The sequence below is a fragment of the Paralichthys olivaceus genome, chromosome 10 (genome assembly GCF_024713975.1).
Source record: "Paralichthys olivaceus isolate ysfri-2021 chromosome 10, ASM2471397v2, whole genome shotgun sequence".
Classification (NCBI taxonomy): domain Eukaryota; kingdom Metazoa; phylum Chordata; class Actinopteri; order Pleuronectiformes; family Paralichthyidae; genus Paralichthys; species Paralichthys olivaceus.
The window spans coordinates 26,169,283-26,186,773 of NC_091102.1; the positions used below are offsets into that span (position 1 = coordinate 26,169,283).

Genomic DNA, 17,491 nt, shown 5'->3' on the forward strand with positions numbered 1-17,491 from the left:
TTTTACAATTTAATTTTTAGTGTCAACATATCCTTCCTTACACATCCTGATCAGACAAATCATGCCTCCTAAACATGCTATGACATACACTTGTAAAGATGATTCAGTGATCACAATAAGTATACTAGTTAATGGAGCAAAAGAGAGAGAAAAGGCAAAAGTTCATGTAGTAGGGAATCTGTTAATGCTTTATTCAAATGATCATGGATGGAACCAACAAATAACCGGATGGCATTACGTCTGACAAGACAGGACTGCCAAAAAATAAATAAATCAAATGGCATGTTCTAAACATGCCTGTTTGGAATGAGCTGTTTGCTTAACCTGTGGTTATGTTCTGGAGCTAACTTTGGAGCATTACAGCATACAGCTAACGACTGTTTCCTCCTCAGGAGTCCAACTTTCTTGCAGTGAGGTTTGGAGATCAATCAGTTGTAAAATTCAACAATTTCGTCCATGGCAGGCTCAGTCTCTCCAAACATCCTGTCTTTTTGTCATAGAGGTCAGATCCCCTTGTTGTTCTCTTCATTGATTCCATTGGAAGACTCCAAAAAATCTACTGCCCTTTTGGACAATTCAGCAGAGACCTCCCGATCAATTTCTCCTACACGCTGAGAGTGACTGTGCAATAACATTTAATGTTGTCCCCAAAGGGCAATTTGTGTTTACACCAAGGTAGTGCAATAAATTAGATAACATAAAATGAAGATATAGTAGGAGGAGTCCTGGACACAGTAGGCCAGAGAAACCAAGAACAGGAGTTGCAGGTATTGTTGAGCATCATCAACATCTTAAGTTTCAAGACAATTCGCAAAATCAAGTGCAGGAATAAGTGTCTAGATATAGTGCTGTGTACAGGTATACTGATAACCTGATTAGCATATTGCCATCCATAATACAAAAATCATCAAGGACATAATTATCAGTATCACCATACAAGAGCCACATTGTCATGTCATTCAAAACAACACTAAACAACACACAGCCACGTGTTTAGCCTTGGTCACACGCAGTGATGGGCAAAGATACATTCAAATGAATGGTAAGAGTGACAGCCTATTTGATCTGTCCCTTCAGCAGTACAATGTCTCAGTATTACATGGACCATTTTTGAGAGCAACAACTAACAAGGGATTATGCAAATCTGACATGCAACCAGTCAGCAAATAGTATGATAGATCAAATAGTCTGAAGAACATTATCTGTTTGGTAATAAAGGGCCTACCATGCACCAGCAACACTGACGACTGTTAAGGGCCGGGCTTGGACACAGAGGCAGAGGCTGAGACAGGTTTAAAGTCACTGAGGTTTATTGGAAAAGTCCAATAGCTTAAGCAGGCAGGTAGACAGACAGGCAAGCAGGCAGGCAGGCAGGCAGGACTCTGGAGCTGGAGTCGGGGCTGTAATCCAGCTGCTGGTCCTGAGCAGGAAGACAGGAAAGGTTAGGATGCGGGATCAACAGGACGTTTACAGAATCGAAATAGTTACAATAGCAGCAGCTACAACTAACTTGAACTGAGTCTAAAGTCCGGCGCAGACTGAGAGCAGTAGTGGAGCTTATATAGGCAGCTGGTCAATCAAGGCCCCAACTGCAGCACACCAGGTTCACATCAGTAATCAGCCACGCACCTACACACCAACAGAGAGATAGAGAGAGGGAGAAAGAGAGAGCCTAGTAGGCAGGTGAGGAGGAGGGCATGACAGTCGACAATGACATACATTAGCAGACAACTGATCCGCATCTTTATCCATAAGTCAAATCACATCACTGTACTAATATAGCACAGTATCACAACAAACAGTTGTCATGTTGCTGCACAAATGTCCAAGATCTTAAAAAAGAAAAAATCCAACTTGTTCCACATTGAGCAAGTGGAGGAACAGTGGGGAGGAAAAACACCCAGGTGGAGGAAACCTCCGTCAGAACCGGGCTCAGTGTGGACGGCCTCTGCTCAGTTGGGGTGAGTGGAGGAAATAAAAATAGGGGAACAAAAGGAAATAAAGGGGAGGTGGGGGTGGAGTCACGGTCTCAGGGCATGGGCTTGAATCCAGCCCAGGAATCTCCACGTGGACGTTGGCATGGTCTTTCAAAGGCCCGTTGGTCCCCCCTGGGCACTCCTACCTCCCTCATGGTCCAACATGTGCAGTAGGTGGTACGGTGGCTCCAAAGGTGAGAGGTCCTCAGGTGAGAGTGCTGGTGGTTGCGTGACCCTCCATGTCAGCCCTGCGACAGACCAGCGACCTCCACTAGGTCCATTCCTCATCAGGACCTGAGCCAGGAAGCGCTCCAGAGAGCACAGCATGGACCAAGGAGGGGAGGAGAAGACCCAAGGAATTAGAGATATGTAATAAGATACAACAAAATAAACAAGGCAGAGAGTGAAGAAGAGAGAAGGTGCTGGTTGCTGGTGTGTGATGGGTGATCCCCCAGCAGTCTAGGCCTATAGCAGCATAACTATGGATGACTATAGCTCATGGTTGAGCCCACTATCTCTCTCTCTTCTCTCCCCTCTTTTCCACCCATCTCTCCTCTCCTCCCCTTTTTTCTCTGCTCACCCCAACCGGTCGAGGCAGATGACCGCCCACATTGAGTCTGGTTCTAGAGGTTTCTCTCTGTTAATGACGGAGTTTTTCCTCCACAGTCACCAAAGTGTTGCTCATTGTGGGAACTGTTGGGTTTCTCTATATTAATAAGATTTTAAGGTCTTTATCTTCTATGTAAAGTGCCTCGAGATAATGTAAATTATGATTTGGCGCTATACAAATAAAATTGAATTGAATTAAGTTGGGGGTGCGGCAGTGGGAGGGTAATTTTTTTATTTCAGCCTGGGATTAAGAATAGGCTATAGGCATCTTCATATTTCCATACACATAATTTGTATTTTACGAGTTTCAGTAAAAACCAGAGGCTAGTATGATATGAATCAAATGTTTGCCAGTCTCACAACTGTCAGACCCCAGCTTTTGGACATGGTTAAACAAGTCCAAAAGGCTGTTGTGCTCAGTGGACAAGAACCCATCCACGTGCAATATTTTAACAGCAGTAACAAATTACATTAAATCATTTAAACCTTTGGCTCTTTGACAGGGCGCAGACATTGGGCGGGTGCACACACATGATATACAAAGGGACTTCGCATATTAAACAGATCCATGAGCCCATTGCACACAGCGTACAAGAACATATCCAAATACGCACAAAACTTCAACCGGTCCAACCGTCAACCGGTTATTTTCCTATGATGTAATACCTTTTGTGCTGAGAAATGCACCAGTAACTTTTCAGCAGCTTATGAATAAGGAGTTAGCTGGTCTGACAGGGTGTACTGCTTGGGCCTGGAAATGTAAGGATTGTGTGGGTCTTACCTGTTCTTCTGGACAGAGGCTTCAGACCTGGGATCTGCTGGAGCCACTCCCCCAGTTTGGGGGTTACAGTCCCTAATACTCCTACTAACAGGGGGATCAAATTGGAATTCACCTTCCACATTTGTACTAGTTGTTCTTTCAGTCCTTGGTACATCTGATGTGTGCGCATAAAATCCCTGAGTTGGGTACTCTCTGCAGGGGAGTACCCAACATGTATTACATGACACTTTAGGGATAATTGATGTACTTTTTGTATGCATCTATGTCATTCTTTTTCACTTTGTGTTTCTGTGTCCTGTCAGTCTGACTGTAAGCCAAGTTTACCATCTGGGATGATAAAGCAAACTTGACTTGATTCTTGAACTTGACTTGGAGCAAAATACAGAAACTTCAACAGATTTCTGTACCATTCTTAGCTACTTCCTCAGTGCAGTCTTTGTACTGCAAACAGTACTATCTGCATCCCCTGAGCAGGCCAGACTACCATTTTATTTCCCCCGTAGGGAAATATAGATAAATGCCTTCCCAGTTACAGTAAAAACAACATCACACAATTACATTAAAAACAATAATCTAAGCAGAACAAAAATCAGACAAAACAAAAACAACATCAGATGTACCAAATCACAACATTGCTAATAATCCCAATTTCACCTAACAAAAATATACATGCATTGCACATAACACATATTGAACACACACAGTGATAAAAAAAAAAACCATGAGACTATTGCACATAATCCCTCAAGCAGCATTGTTTACAAGTTTGACAGAGGAAGGGACACAAGGGTGAGGGGAGTGGTCTTAGACATTATAGGATTTGTAATATAAAATAATATAATGACCCTGTTCTTTTAGGTTAAAAGATATCCAAAAGGGGTTCAAATAAAAAAGACTATTCAAATATTATTAATTAACAAAAATGTAGACCTTACTTTCCAACATTTGTCATTGATTTCTGTCAGAAATAAAAAACTACAGTCAGCAAATTGCTTGTGCAGTGAAGATGCAACTAGTAAAATGCTAACAGCTTACAATGTTCAAAAAAATAATATGACCGCATAACATTGATAGACTGCATAACAGTGATAGTAAACTAATATGTGTGGATGTATAAGGTTTATACACATGTATTGACTCCTGAAATAAATGTGATATTATGTCAACATTCTGTTTACAGAGTGTTCTACTGCCCCCATGTGGCTATGGCTGCTTTAAGAAATATCCAATTAGTGAAGGGAAGTTGATAACTGTCCACATCATGACAGTAAGCTCAGCACGAGTTAGATTTACAGTGACTCAAATTACGTGCAAAGAGTTTACCTACTGTAGAATCTGGAATATTTGTTCTCAGGGTCAGTTGGACAAACAACAGAAGAAAATGTCACAGGGTGTGTTTGCATTTGTATGCGTGTGTTTCTTCGTCATCTCTCTGTGGGGTAACTCCTCTTACACGACGTGCATTTGAACGCCCCATATGTGCGCACGTAATTGAGTCACTTTCCACTTTGCCCAATGGGTGGACGCTCGACTCCTTCTCGATTTGGCTTCCTTCATTTGTCTGTCTCCCTGCCATACTCAAAGCCTGGAAGCCTACCAGCAACAGCGTGAGAGAGAGAGAGAGAGTGGGAGAGAGAGAGAGACAGACAGACAGAGAGAGAGAGAGAGAGAGAGAGACAACCAGGCTGCACGCGTTCAGACCCTAATCCCCCGCACATCAGACACCGATGTTTCCCTGTCTTTATTCCTTCCCTGCGCTGTATCTTTGCCCGTGACTGCATGGGCATCATAGCGATCTCTGATGCACACACACACACACACACACACACACACACACACACACGTGTTAGCCTGTGGATACGCACATGAAAGGAGATGATGTTAGAACAATTCTAACGTTCAGACCCCACTGAGGGAAATAAGGTGTGGAGACCGATCGCCTCACGCAGAGCGGAGCGGACCCAGGAGAGGATTTTTTTTAATTTGCCCTGCAAAGTTGTGCGAAATCTGGGAACTTGAATCGTGACAGTATGGAGGACTTTGGTGCGTTATCTGGCGCATTCGGCGTACGTCGCCATATCAGGATATTGTGCTGCTGGAAGGGTGTCTTTCTTCTCAGCGTCTTCTTTCACATGTACCCGAGCTCCTTGCTGGACTGTCCGCCCACTTGTACCTGCTCGCCCACAGAGATCTACTGCAATAAGTCTGACATCAGTAAATTCTTCCCGCTGTTGTCATTCCAAGGCACCGGCAGCGCCGGGAACATTACCGCGGGCATCGAGGATCTTTTCCAGAACATTACCTCAATGTAAGTGCTGCTGCTGCTCTAGCTCATATAGCTCTCAGACACGTACATCATTATGAGTCCTTCTTATTCCCACTGATTATGGAAATACGTTAATAATTTGTTTTGCAGTGAGAAAACCCTTTGCACTTTATCTGCAGATTGGCAGCATACATATCTGATATTACACTGATAAGAAATGGTTCCAGAGTTGGACAAAAGGGAGAGAATTGTGTTTTTTAAATGTGACTATTTATTTTGAGAAACTCATGTCAAATTTAAATCATCACAATGCACACATTTGTTTTGTTTGAAATGGCCAGCACATGTCTGGCAAAAATTCAGCTAAAATCTCCTTTGTTTTCAGAAAAGTATTTCTTCCCACTAATAGGTAGTTCAAAATCTGGTAAATTATTAAACAAATATATTTGTAGGGTAAAGCACCTTGATCTGTTGTGTTTTGTTGCATGTATTGCTGTATATGGGTTTTTGCAGTCAGCTGTTGTCTCCTTGTCCTTACTGAATAGTGGCACTGCACTGGATGAGCTGTTAATGAACCATACTGGCTTAATTTCACCCATGTACACACAAATGATGAAGTTAGTGTCGGAAACATGGGAAAAAGAAAGAAATATAACTTTCTTTGTCCTGAATTGTCTTAAATGGAACTTTGAGGCTGGACTCAGGTTTCAAAATGCCCAAACTGTTGAATTAAATTTTTTCTTTCATTGTCAGATCCATACTTTAATTGGGTCAAGTTTATAAATCAGATTAGAAAAATCAAAATTAACAGGCATATTGACCAAACATCCTCGTGAGACTGTCCAATAATTTTTAATCACGTTTCCTTATGCTTCTTAGAGCACAATTCCAGTGTCAAGATATCATTATTTTGGTTAAAGTATGGAAACAGTAACAGTTTAGGATTATTCATTAGTACTTATCTTGACTAATAATGCCTTGGCAAAGTACATGTTTAAATTGGCATGAACAAACTTGAATGATAACTTATTGCACCATAGTAAAATCTGGGTGTTGGCGGATGTTGTATTCAGGGATATGCTGTATTGTACAATTCTAGCTCAGGTCGCATCACTACGCTGCGGTGTAGAAAGAAATCTCAATTAAAAAGACAACTTTTTTTTACATTAATTATCATCGCCTGTAGCTGTGTGCATGAGGGATTTTCTAACAATGTTTTGCCCAGCACTCGTAGTCCATCAGATCTTGTAGCATGCTGTCACTTAACACACACACACACAAACAAACACAAACACACAGCCTCTCTAAGTTTCACCAGTCTCCCCAGTGGTATGAGTGTGAGAACTTAATTAAAAAGCAGTTCTTCAAATAGTTTTTCTGTCTGTGTGAAACCAGTCTTGTTGCTGGTAACAGTGAAATAAACAGAAAGCTTCCACACAGTGATTCATAAAAGAGGAGACAAACTCAGATTAGTTGAGTGCAAGAAAATGCTGAGATCCTAAGCTTGAACATCATAATGAAAAAGTTAATGCGATAGATGTGCTTCTCATTTGGTACCCATTGTTCAATTGCTTTAGCCAGTTTACAACAAATAGTGTGCGCTTCACATAATTGTTACTATTAAACTATTTCCACAAGATACAAAATAATATTTAGAAATTTCCACTAATATATAATAAATAAATTAGTGATAAACAATTAATTGAACAGTTGATCATTTGAAAACAAGTCTGAAATAATAGATAATTTTGGACTGTTCTTACCTTATAGATGTCTTGTTGGGATCTTGGACACTGTGACAGGCATGTTTCTCATCTTATTCTGTATGTAATGTTGACCAAACAATTTATTTATCAAAAATGATCAACTAATGAGTTAATAATGAAAATAATTGTTGATTACAGCCTCACTTAATATTCCGAACAGCGACATAAGGGGGTCTGGATACATTTCAACCGTTTAACTATAAAAAGAACTTCAAAAATAGCTTTCCAATACCCCTCCAGATCGGGGTATAGCCAGAACATGTGGATCAGTGTTGCATCTGCCGACTTACATCTGTCACATGCAGGGTTAATTTGTGGGCACAGTTTTACAATTTTCTGATTTGAAAAGATACACCCGATGTACCACTTTAAATTGAAGCATAGAGTGTCGGGCACACATTGAGAACGAGTGAACTCTCTTCAAAATTGTTGTCCTAGTTCCCTTATCAATTGTTAATTGCAAATCCTGTTCCCATGCATTCCTAATACCGGACAGGAAGCTGCAGTCCAAGTTAGGGATTTGCCCAAGTATAGATGTAATTGGGCCTTTGTCTGTTGGATTAGAAGACATGATACTATCAATTATTTTGGGCTTATTGGGAAATGTGAAACAGACCTTGAAATATAATGCCTTATCTGTAAATATTTAAAAAAAATGGGAAATGGGTATATTTAATTTCCTTGACAATTGTTCGAAAGAGGCAAATTTGTTGTTTATAAAGAGCAAACATTACAGCATTACATACCGATCCCATGCCACACATTGAATGCTGTGTCTGAGTTGAGGGTGGGAGAAGATGAATGCCACTGGGCTGTAAGGGCACGTATCTTCTAGGTTAAAAAATTTTCTGAATTGTGAGTAGATTCTAAGCGAAAGAATGACTAAAGGAGTAATGTTAGACAGAGTCACTGGTAAAGGCATTGACGCACCTATTAAAGCTGGCAGGGAGACAGAGCCACAAAGATGTGTCTCCGTCCCTACCCAGGTGGAACATTTTTGTCTAAATGGTGATGTGTCCAATATAACACACAATGTAAATTGGATACCCAGTAATAGAGTTGGAAATTTGGGAGGGCCACACCTCCATCATGTTTTGCTCTTTGTAGGTATAGGTAATCTTTTCGCAAACGTGGTCGTTTGCCATTCCAGATATGCATGATGATATTACTTACTTGATTCTTAATAAATAAAAGCGTCAGCTAAATGAAAGGTAATGTAATGTAATGATATTATTGAGTCCAACTTTTTGAAATAAGTGCAGGGGATAAATATACTCAGACATTGGAACAGGTACAAGTACTTTGGGAGCACAGTCATTTTTATTGCATTAACTCTGCCTATAAGTGAGATGCAGAGGACCAACTAGCCAAATCCTGTTTAGTTTGTGTCAACAGTTTTTTCAAATTTTTGCTGAAGAGGTCTGTAAAATTCTTTGTCACTGTAACTCCAAGGTAAGTAAAACTGTCCGTTGTTGTTTTAAAAGGTAATCTGATGGTCTCAAGTTTTGAAATGACCCAAATCTATGGGGGCAGCTTGCTTTTATGCAGATTTAATTTATAGCCAGAGATTTACCCAAACTTTTGTAATATATTAAGAATCAAAGGAATCGCAGCCTCTGTGTCGGAACCATGGAGAAGGAGATCTTTGGCATAAAGGGATACTTTGTGTTCCATGTTCCCCCTTTTTATGCCCGTGGATGGAATTATGGATTTATTTGATCTAGATGGCCAAGACAAACAGGAAAGGGCTCAGAGGATAACCCTGGCGAGCAGAGGTGGACTTAACCACTAGGCATAGGTCGGCAATTGCCTTAGGCCCCATAAAGAACCTTATAAACTTAATATTTGTTTTTACTTTTTCTTTAATTAATCATTTCTTTCTAAAAGTCCATACGCTAAAACGGCATCAGCATGCCTATAATTCACAAGTAACTAGTGTCTCTGCAACCCCCTCCACAATGCATTACATGAATGCATCCACGGAAGTGATTCAGGGTGTAAACAGAGACTGAAGAGAAGTGTTGCACCAGTTCACACTTAGAAGAACTAGTTCACGTTCATTTGTTCCGTTTTTTATTGGGATGATTTAAATGATGATAATGTGTTTAATGGTGTCGGATCATGAATCTGTGTCGCTCCGGTCACTTAAACACTGAGTCCTGTGTGTGTCGCCTCTCATGTTGTACCGAGCGCACATATTATGTGAATGACTCATTTTTCATGATGTTTAAATGCAGTCTCATAAAATCTGGAATCAAACACACACTGAGTTACTTCATGTACTGATCAGGTCCTGATAACTAGTGATGAGTGTTTATTAGTTATAGTGAGAGCAGGTCAGAGTGAAGGTAGGAGGAAACAGAAACTCCAGCTCGATACAAACCAAGTGTAACTTCAGCTCTGCTCATGAAGCAGCTGATCACTGAGCAGATGTGACCAGAGGAACTCTGTGTTTTCACTGTGTCCACTGTTCTTCAACTAAGTCTCTGACCTGCTGCTCGTGTGTGTGTGTCGCTCTGAGCGAGTGAGCGGAGGCGGGGCCCCGGAGCCTCTTTTTGTGTGTTTGCACACACACACACACACACACACACACACACACACACACACACACACACACACATTTTCACTCGCTCCAGGTATTTCCCATGATGGCCTTTACAATGATGATTAAAAAAAACGTGAGTGTTTTTAAGAGCAAGACGTGAAAAAAAAAACATTCAAGGGAGAGGAAGAAAAAGACAGGGACGAAGAGAAATGGTAATCATTTTTAAAATTATATTTTGTTATTGTTTCTGTAACTCCATAGTTGATCTCTTATTTCCTTGTGTTATCTTCTCACTTAATTAAAACAAGATGTAAAACATCATCAACTTTATCTGAGATCCTGCTGAAAACCAAGGTTATAGATGACTGATCTTCCACCTGAATGGACAATATGGTTCATTCTTATTGTACAGAGATCATATTGTTTATGTTTTACTGTGAGTGCATTTGTTAAACTGTTAATATGTTTTGTTGGGTTGGGAAGAAGTTACAAGTAGGACTTTCTTAGATGAGTAAGGATTGAAAAACAGATGGAGAACAACGTACGCAGAGGGCGCCATGCCTGTGTTCGCCTTGGGCCCCCAAATTGCTAAATCCACCACTGTTGGTGAGTTCTGCGGTGCAAATCAAAAGGTTTGGAATATAAGTATACGTAGTCTCTTCAGACTGTGGTGGGAGACACAGCAAACGTTCTTGCGACTGCAAGGTGTACATGGACAGCTTCCCATTAGCTCAGCTCCCTACAGAACTTTATGATACATCTGAGGAAAGAAGAACTTCAGAAATAAGTCAAATATTATCATATGTAATCAAATTGTCCTGTATGAAGCAAAGATGTATTTGTTGTTGGGGTTAGCTAACTTTTATTGACTAGAATTATTAACACAATTATTAGCTTATTAAAACATCCAAGGTTTTGCCGTCCTCTGCAGGCAGGTAGGATTCTGGATATGTGTGATATTCACTTTGCCAGATCAGCAACAAAATGTATTCATCTGGAGATAGCCTCGAGATGATTAACCAGGCTGGAATATGGCTTGCAACCACTTGCATCACTCCCAGTTCTCGCTAAAGAATACAAACCATATGTTATTTGTATGTAGATGTGACGCATCTCCCCATCTCATAGCATTACTAATGCTATTGCACATTGTTTTACCACAGCCTTCATTTTTGATTTTGATCATGATCTACGTGGCGACCGATGGACTATGATTACAGCAAGACTGCTTGATATACAATATGAATAATCACATACTCTGCCATTACTGACAATAACTCCTCCATTTAAATTGTAGTTGCTGCTCCATTTATTTTTTTGAGAGAGTTTCTTATGTATAAATACAATTTACACACTTTCCTATTATGCTAAAATCAGTTTCTCCTAATCAGTGTGATACATATTGTAATTTATGTGTTCAGCTACATCTATTGCTAAATATATTGCACTTCTGTCCATCCTGGTGGAGTGATCCCTCCCTCTCTCTGAGGTTTGTACATTTTTCTTCCAGGTTTATTTTGGGGTAGTTGTGAGGGTTAGGGACAGAGGATGTTGCAACTTGCCCTATGAGACCAATTGTGATTTGTGAACATAGGCTATACAAATAAAACTAGATTTGTGTGATGAGCTCACAGGAGATGGTGCATTGCTCCCTAATTGCTCTCTGGTACAATAAAAAAACAAATCCCAAATCTTATAATGTGGGCATGTTTGAGATTAGAGATCTGTGAGGTTTATCCATATGAGCAATGCAATCCAATTTAAAAATCAATTGTCTTTTCCAAACTCCTGTAGTTGGCTAAATGGAGCTGTTTATGCGACACATTATGACAGAATGTCAATGACTGAGGATCAATGCTTTGCTGATGTCAATATTAAAATCCTGTCAATTATGAAAATGAAAAGAAAGTCAATTTTTTCAGTAATGCACTAATGCTGTCTGTGAATATCAATAATTTCCAGAATTATGGATCATAGAAAGATCAGTGGAATGTCTGATGTGTCAGTGTTTACAAGGTCGAGTGTACAGGCTACATCGCAAAGTAAGCTATTACTGTAATAACGCATTGTTATTTGTTGTCAGTTTTTGGTGTACAACAACCTTGAAACAGAGCCGAATGGCAATCCCAGACTGCAAATGTCTAAGTGAGACACTCCGTCATTTCAACAGACTTTATCCACCTGACCTCCAGAAATCCAGGAAAAGTCGACGTGAGAACACAGCAGGGGAGCTCTGCTGGGTTCACCGCAAGCGAGTGGGGGAGTTAACAAAAGAAAACAGATCTCCTGGTGAAAAAGTGGTGTCACACACAAAGAAGACATTGACGAAGATGTCAAAAGATTTTGTGGTGATAAGAGCTGGCGCCAGAGTCAGGGTGCTGTAAACAAAATCACATGATCTACGCAGCGGAGTTAATACGTCACCTCCTGTCTCTGACATCTCTCACCTGAATAATGAGGAGAATTTGTTGCTGTTGTGAGCGCTTCTGTACAGAGAACCTCCCGTTGTGCGCATGTGTGAAAGGCTGACTCTGGGTAAACTCCAGGCCCAATTCTCTGATAAGTAGTTTCTTTGTTTTGGCAGTGCAGATTACCCAGTGTTCCAGTCTGTGTCAGTTTAGTAAATGGTGAATGGTTTGTATTTATATACTCTTGATGACCACTCAAAGTGCTTTACAGTACAGTTTTCCATTCACCCATTCACACACACATTCATACAGTGCATCTATTAGCAGCACCTTTTTGTTCTATGAGGGGCAATTCAGGCTTCAGAGTCTTGCCCAAGGACACTGCAGCATGCAGATGGGGAAGACTGTGGATCAAACTGCCAACCTTCTGATTGGAGGACGACCACTGTTAGTGTTAACAGTTTATTGGAGAATAGTTACACTTCAATAAGTAACTTTTGGTTTTACTTGCTGTCATTTTATTTATTAACATGTGCTACTACATGTTTTAAGAGGAAGGTCTGTTTACCATGCACAACCCCCTTTCAGTCTTCCCCACTGTGATATTAATTTCTGCTTTCCACAGTTCTGACTTTGAAATTCAGGACTGCTGTCACACAAGAAAGCATTCATCTTTTAATAATATGTGTTTGTGTGGTGAGCTGGTCCCTGGTCTTCATAAAACAACCTTTTTTTTTTTTTTTTGCACAAAATTGCTGCCTGTGTTAAACATTTGGAAACCTGTGTTTGTCCACTTAAGATATTAATATGTGCTTAAACAAAGACAGCCCTATTGTGGAAATTACTTCTTTTTTTTTTACAAGTGATTTACAACTAGTACTATTAATCTATCCATCCTTCCATCGATCCACCCAGAGGAATCTTTAATTGCGCATCTGACCAAACAATTGGTTTACAGAGCAACCCCAAGCACAAATCCTTGTATGTGTGTGTGTTCACATAGACAGATACATACATACACCCTTAAAGGACAGTTCTTAACAAAGAAATGAGACTGGAAATCTTGCTGTAATTGCTAGTCTCTGTAAGTGTGTGCGCGTGTGTGCGTACGTTTGCATTAGTTGCACTGTAATCTCAGTGAACAGAGAAGGCAATTTGTTCAGCCAGGGCCCTTGTGTTGATAAGCTGGTCACACAAACCACTGTCTGCCAAACTCTCTCTCTCCCCGTCTCTTTCTTTCTCTGTTGCAGTATGTCTCTCTCTCTCTCTTTCTGTTTCTGACCATTTTCAGACTTGTTATTATTTGTTTATATATATATATAAGTTTGTCTGTTCACGCTTGGCATTAAAATGCATCCTGAATGTCTTCAGTGACCACTTGTGATCTGATCTCTCTTCCCAGCTCTATATGCAAACAATCATGTTCATCATTTGTGTTCACAAAGACCAAATTATGTTGTTTTAATCCAGTCTGAGCATACAGATCATAGGTGTCATTCATCCATCCATTTGGATGAGAATCCACCTGACTAAGACAGGACAACAGCACCAGTACTTCAGATAAATAATCTAGAGCAACAGATTGTTTTGAATACAACTGTGATTGAATAGAATTTCTTAGGTTAATGCTGTAGAAATGTAATTCTAGGCATAACTGACATGCTCGTGATATAACAGTCATTAAAAAGTTAGAATCCTTTTTATTTTACCTGGCCAGTATTTGTGGCCTGTCCTTTATTTGTTCTTGCTCAAAGGTTCAAAGGTTCAAAGGTTTTATTTGTCATCTGCACAACAGATACAGCGTACATGTTGGCAATGAAAATCTTAAATCCCAGGCACCTCAAGCAACTCAACATGTAATAGTGTTAGAAAAATAAGAGCAACTAAAAATACAAATACCAATACACCAGTGCAAATTAACAATAAAGTTGACCACGCCCCCAGTCATTATCCTGGCTTTTAATTGAATACCGGCCTTTGTTTTATGAAATACGGTTCGTGAGTGGACGTATAGTATATTCAAGTAATGTAGTTGTAATCATAATCTGCCATCACCCGCCACCACGGTCTATGATAACCATCCACCACCACGATCCACCACCATAATAAACTGCCACCATGCTCCATCAGCACAATCCACCATCACGATCCATGATCCACCATCACGATCATGATCATGATCCACTATGTGGGCTTGGCAACGGGAAATACTTAAAGGAAAAGAATAGACAGGAGTAAGTGAGTCAAAGAGGGGTAACTTCCCGTGTGATCTAAAAAGAGAAAGGTTAACAGTGAAAACTGTTTTTAATCAAGACTGGACAGACTCTTACATTTGCATTCTCCCAACAAGCAGTTCATTAACAGTATGTCTCATATGTCACCATCTCTGCATTTAAGGTTGAACCTAAAACGTTCCTTTTTGATAAAGCCTATAGTTAGTTCTGGATCAGGTGAGTCCTGAACCATCACTTATTTATGCTGCTATAGGTCTAGACTGCTGGGGGAACTCCCATCATGCACTGAGCACTTCTCCCCTTCTCTCTGCCCCCCCACATTCATTTTATTCATTTATTTTAATACATGTCAATAACTCCTCCCCACTATCTCTCTCTTCTCTCCCCTCTTTTCCACCCATCTTACTTCTCCTCCTCATTTTTCTCTGCTCACCCCAACCGGTTGAGGCAGATGACCGCTCAAGCTGAATTCCCCCTCTCTACACAAAGAGAAAGGAGATTTGTACTCTTTCTCTAAGAGCCAAAACCAAAATCGTCAGATAAATCTATGGAAGAAACTGTGTTTAAAGGCAAGGACAGCTACCAAATGCGAATGCCAAAACACTTGAAACGCCACCTGGTGGCTGGCCACTGTTTAGATCATAAGATCTGAATTTAGATCATAGATCACGTGTCTCTTTGATACCTATACTTTGTTTACTATCCTGTTGATGATGGCATTCACAAGTTCCCTATTTTCCTCTCCAGCAGAAATCATTAAAGGGTTGTTGGTGAATAACAGAGGTTCAGCACTGGATAGCTGCTGAATACATAGCAGAATGGCTGATGGAATGTCTGTGTGGCTGCATAGTGGTTGCCATGGTAACATTGCCAGAGCCCTTGCATTTGTGCAGGGATATTTATCCATGCCTCAGACTGTAGTGTAGTGTATACAGTAATAGTACAGGTTCCTCCACAGTAAGGACAATGTGTTTAAGGATTTAAAATGAGCACAAAGCTTTGTTTTTGGACAAAGTACTTTTTGAAACATGAAAATCTGGAATCTGGAAAAAAACACAACCAGACACAATGTGGACATCCATCTACCTGGAGTGGTTTGGGTGATCAGAGAAAAATAGGGAAAGGAGGAGGGTGAAAAAGAGAGGGAGAGGAGATAGAGACCAGGAACAATTTATAAATATAATATATAAATAAATAAATAAATATATATATATATATATATATATATATATATATATATATATATAATCAAGCTTATAATCAAACTGAGTGGTTCTTATGTATAATGAAAATAATAAGATAAATATTTATAAATATAATGATCTTATTAATGAGGGGGAGTCTTCCCATCTGCATGCCGAAGTGTCCTTGGGCAAGATGCTGAACCCCGAATTGACCCTCAAAGAACAGAACAAAGTACTGCTAATAGAATGAATGTGTGTGTGTGTGTGTGTGTGGGTGAACTGTACTGTAAAGCACTTTTAGTGGTCATAGAAAGCACTATATAAATACAAATCATTTAATGATAGCAGCAACAGTTAATAATAATAATTTAAAAAATGAAAAACTGCAAGCAGTGACGGTCGGGCCCTCACGGCTGTGGTGTAGTTGATGGTGGTTGGTTGTTGGAGGTAGGTTGACACGGCTTGGTATTGCATTAATGCGTTTGCACAGTGCATGTATGAGTTAAATGTCACATCCTGTTGATCATGCCAGGTCATCAAACATGTTAATGTGCCAATGTATAGTCAAAATAATGGAACTTCCTGTTTCATGGCGACATTGCCACAGGCATGCTGTTGAAGGGAGCCTTTTTTTATCACAACTTTTCATTCACATTTTTTTATTGGTACAATCAGTAGGTTATAAAATAAAGTGCTAATGTAAATAAATAAGGAAAAATATGTTCTCCACCCTGTTTTTCCTGCTCATTTATGGCACAATGGGGATACAGTTATTATCCATTCTTTAGATGGTCCCTGGATTAGCCGAGCAGCGTGCTAAGATAAAACAGGGAACGTGTGCAGAACCCCAAGTAGGCGTTGCAGGCAAGGTACGTTTGTTTAAGATGAATATCGTTTACCACAACCATGTTTGGACTCAGTGCTAAAAGGTGGAGTCTGGGGTGGTGGAGGCAAGTTGCCGTCAGCGAGGGGCAGTGTAGCTGAGCAAGGATCAGTGAGGATGAGTTCGTATTTAAAGGGACCGCTTTGGAGAGAGAATGGGCTGTGATTGGTAGGTGACTGACAAGCACCCATAACCCTGTAGCTGAGAGCTTATGACAGCTGCATGATGCTTGCTCCCAGGATAAAAATCTTCTCTGTAAAAACTATGTTAAAAAGACAAAAAATCGTTGTTAAAAGAGAGAGAAAAGACTTGTCAGTCTCTTGCACTCTGTAAAAATGTGATAGACATCTTATTAAGAACAGTGGGATTAAGAACAGAAATAAAAGCATTGGAAGCAACGGCACCATGAAAAATACTCCACGGGAGGTCGCCAGTCCGTTTTTAGCTGGGTCCATTTTCTCCCCACCTCTGTGACCACACAGTGGGGGGCCTGTTGCTCAGTCCGGACTGGTGGATGCTCTTCACACAGTTCCTGTAGAGGGTTTCTTTGTCACCTCTGTGTAGGCTCAGTTTTCATTTGTTCGCTACAGTTAGTAGGGGGCCGGTCTTGTCCCCCAGCTCGGGGCTCAGGGTGATCTCAGGGTAGGGGTCTGCAGCATCAGGATCTGTTTCCTGGCTGTGTCAGGACATCAGAAGGTTCTTCTCTTTCCCAGAGAACCTCTGGGTCTAAAGATCTAGGAGCCTCTGGGCCACCCGGATAGACTGCAGCCCCAGCAGAGTGCCCAGAGAGCCTGGGTGTCATTTAGTGCACTGCATCCCCCAGCTGCTGCAGGATCAGA

The 17,491-nt window shown here is 40.5% G+C and overlaps 1 protein-coding gene across 1 annotated transcript in view; it reads left to right on the top strand.

The window, feature by feature from the left end:
• The first annotated feature begins 5,074 nt into the window (after positions 1-5,074).
• LOC109640595 (NT-3 growth factor receptor-like) overlaps positions 5,075-17,491 on the top strand; it is an 87,238-nt gene continuing 74,821 nt past the window's right edge. Inside the window, exon 1 of the mRNA XM_069533191.1 lies at positions 5,075-5,674. Within this exon, the coding sequence (XP_069389292.1) occupies positions 5,397-5,674 (278 nt within the window). The 5' untranslated portion in view covers positions 5,075-5,396. The remainder of the gene's footprint in view (positions 5,675-17,491) is intronic.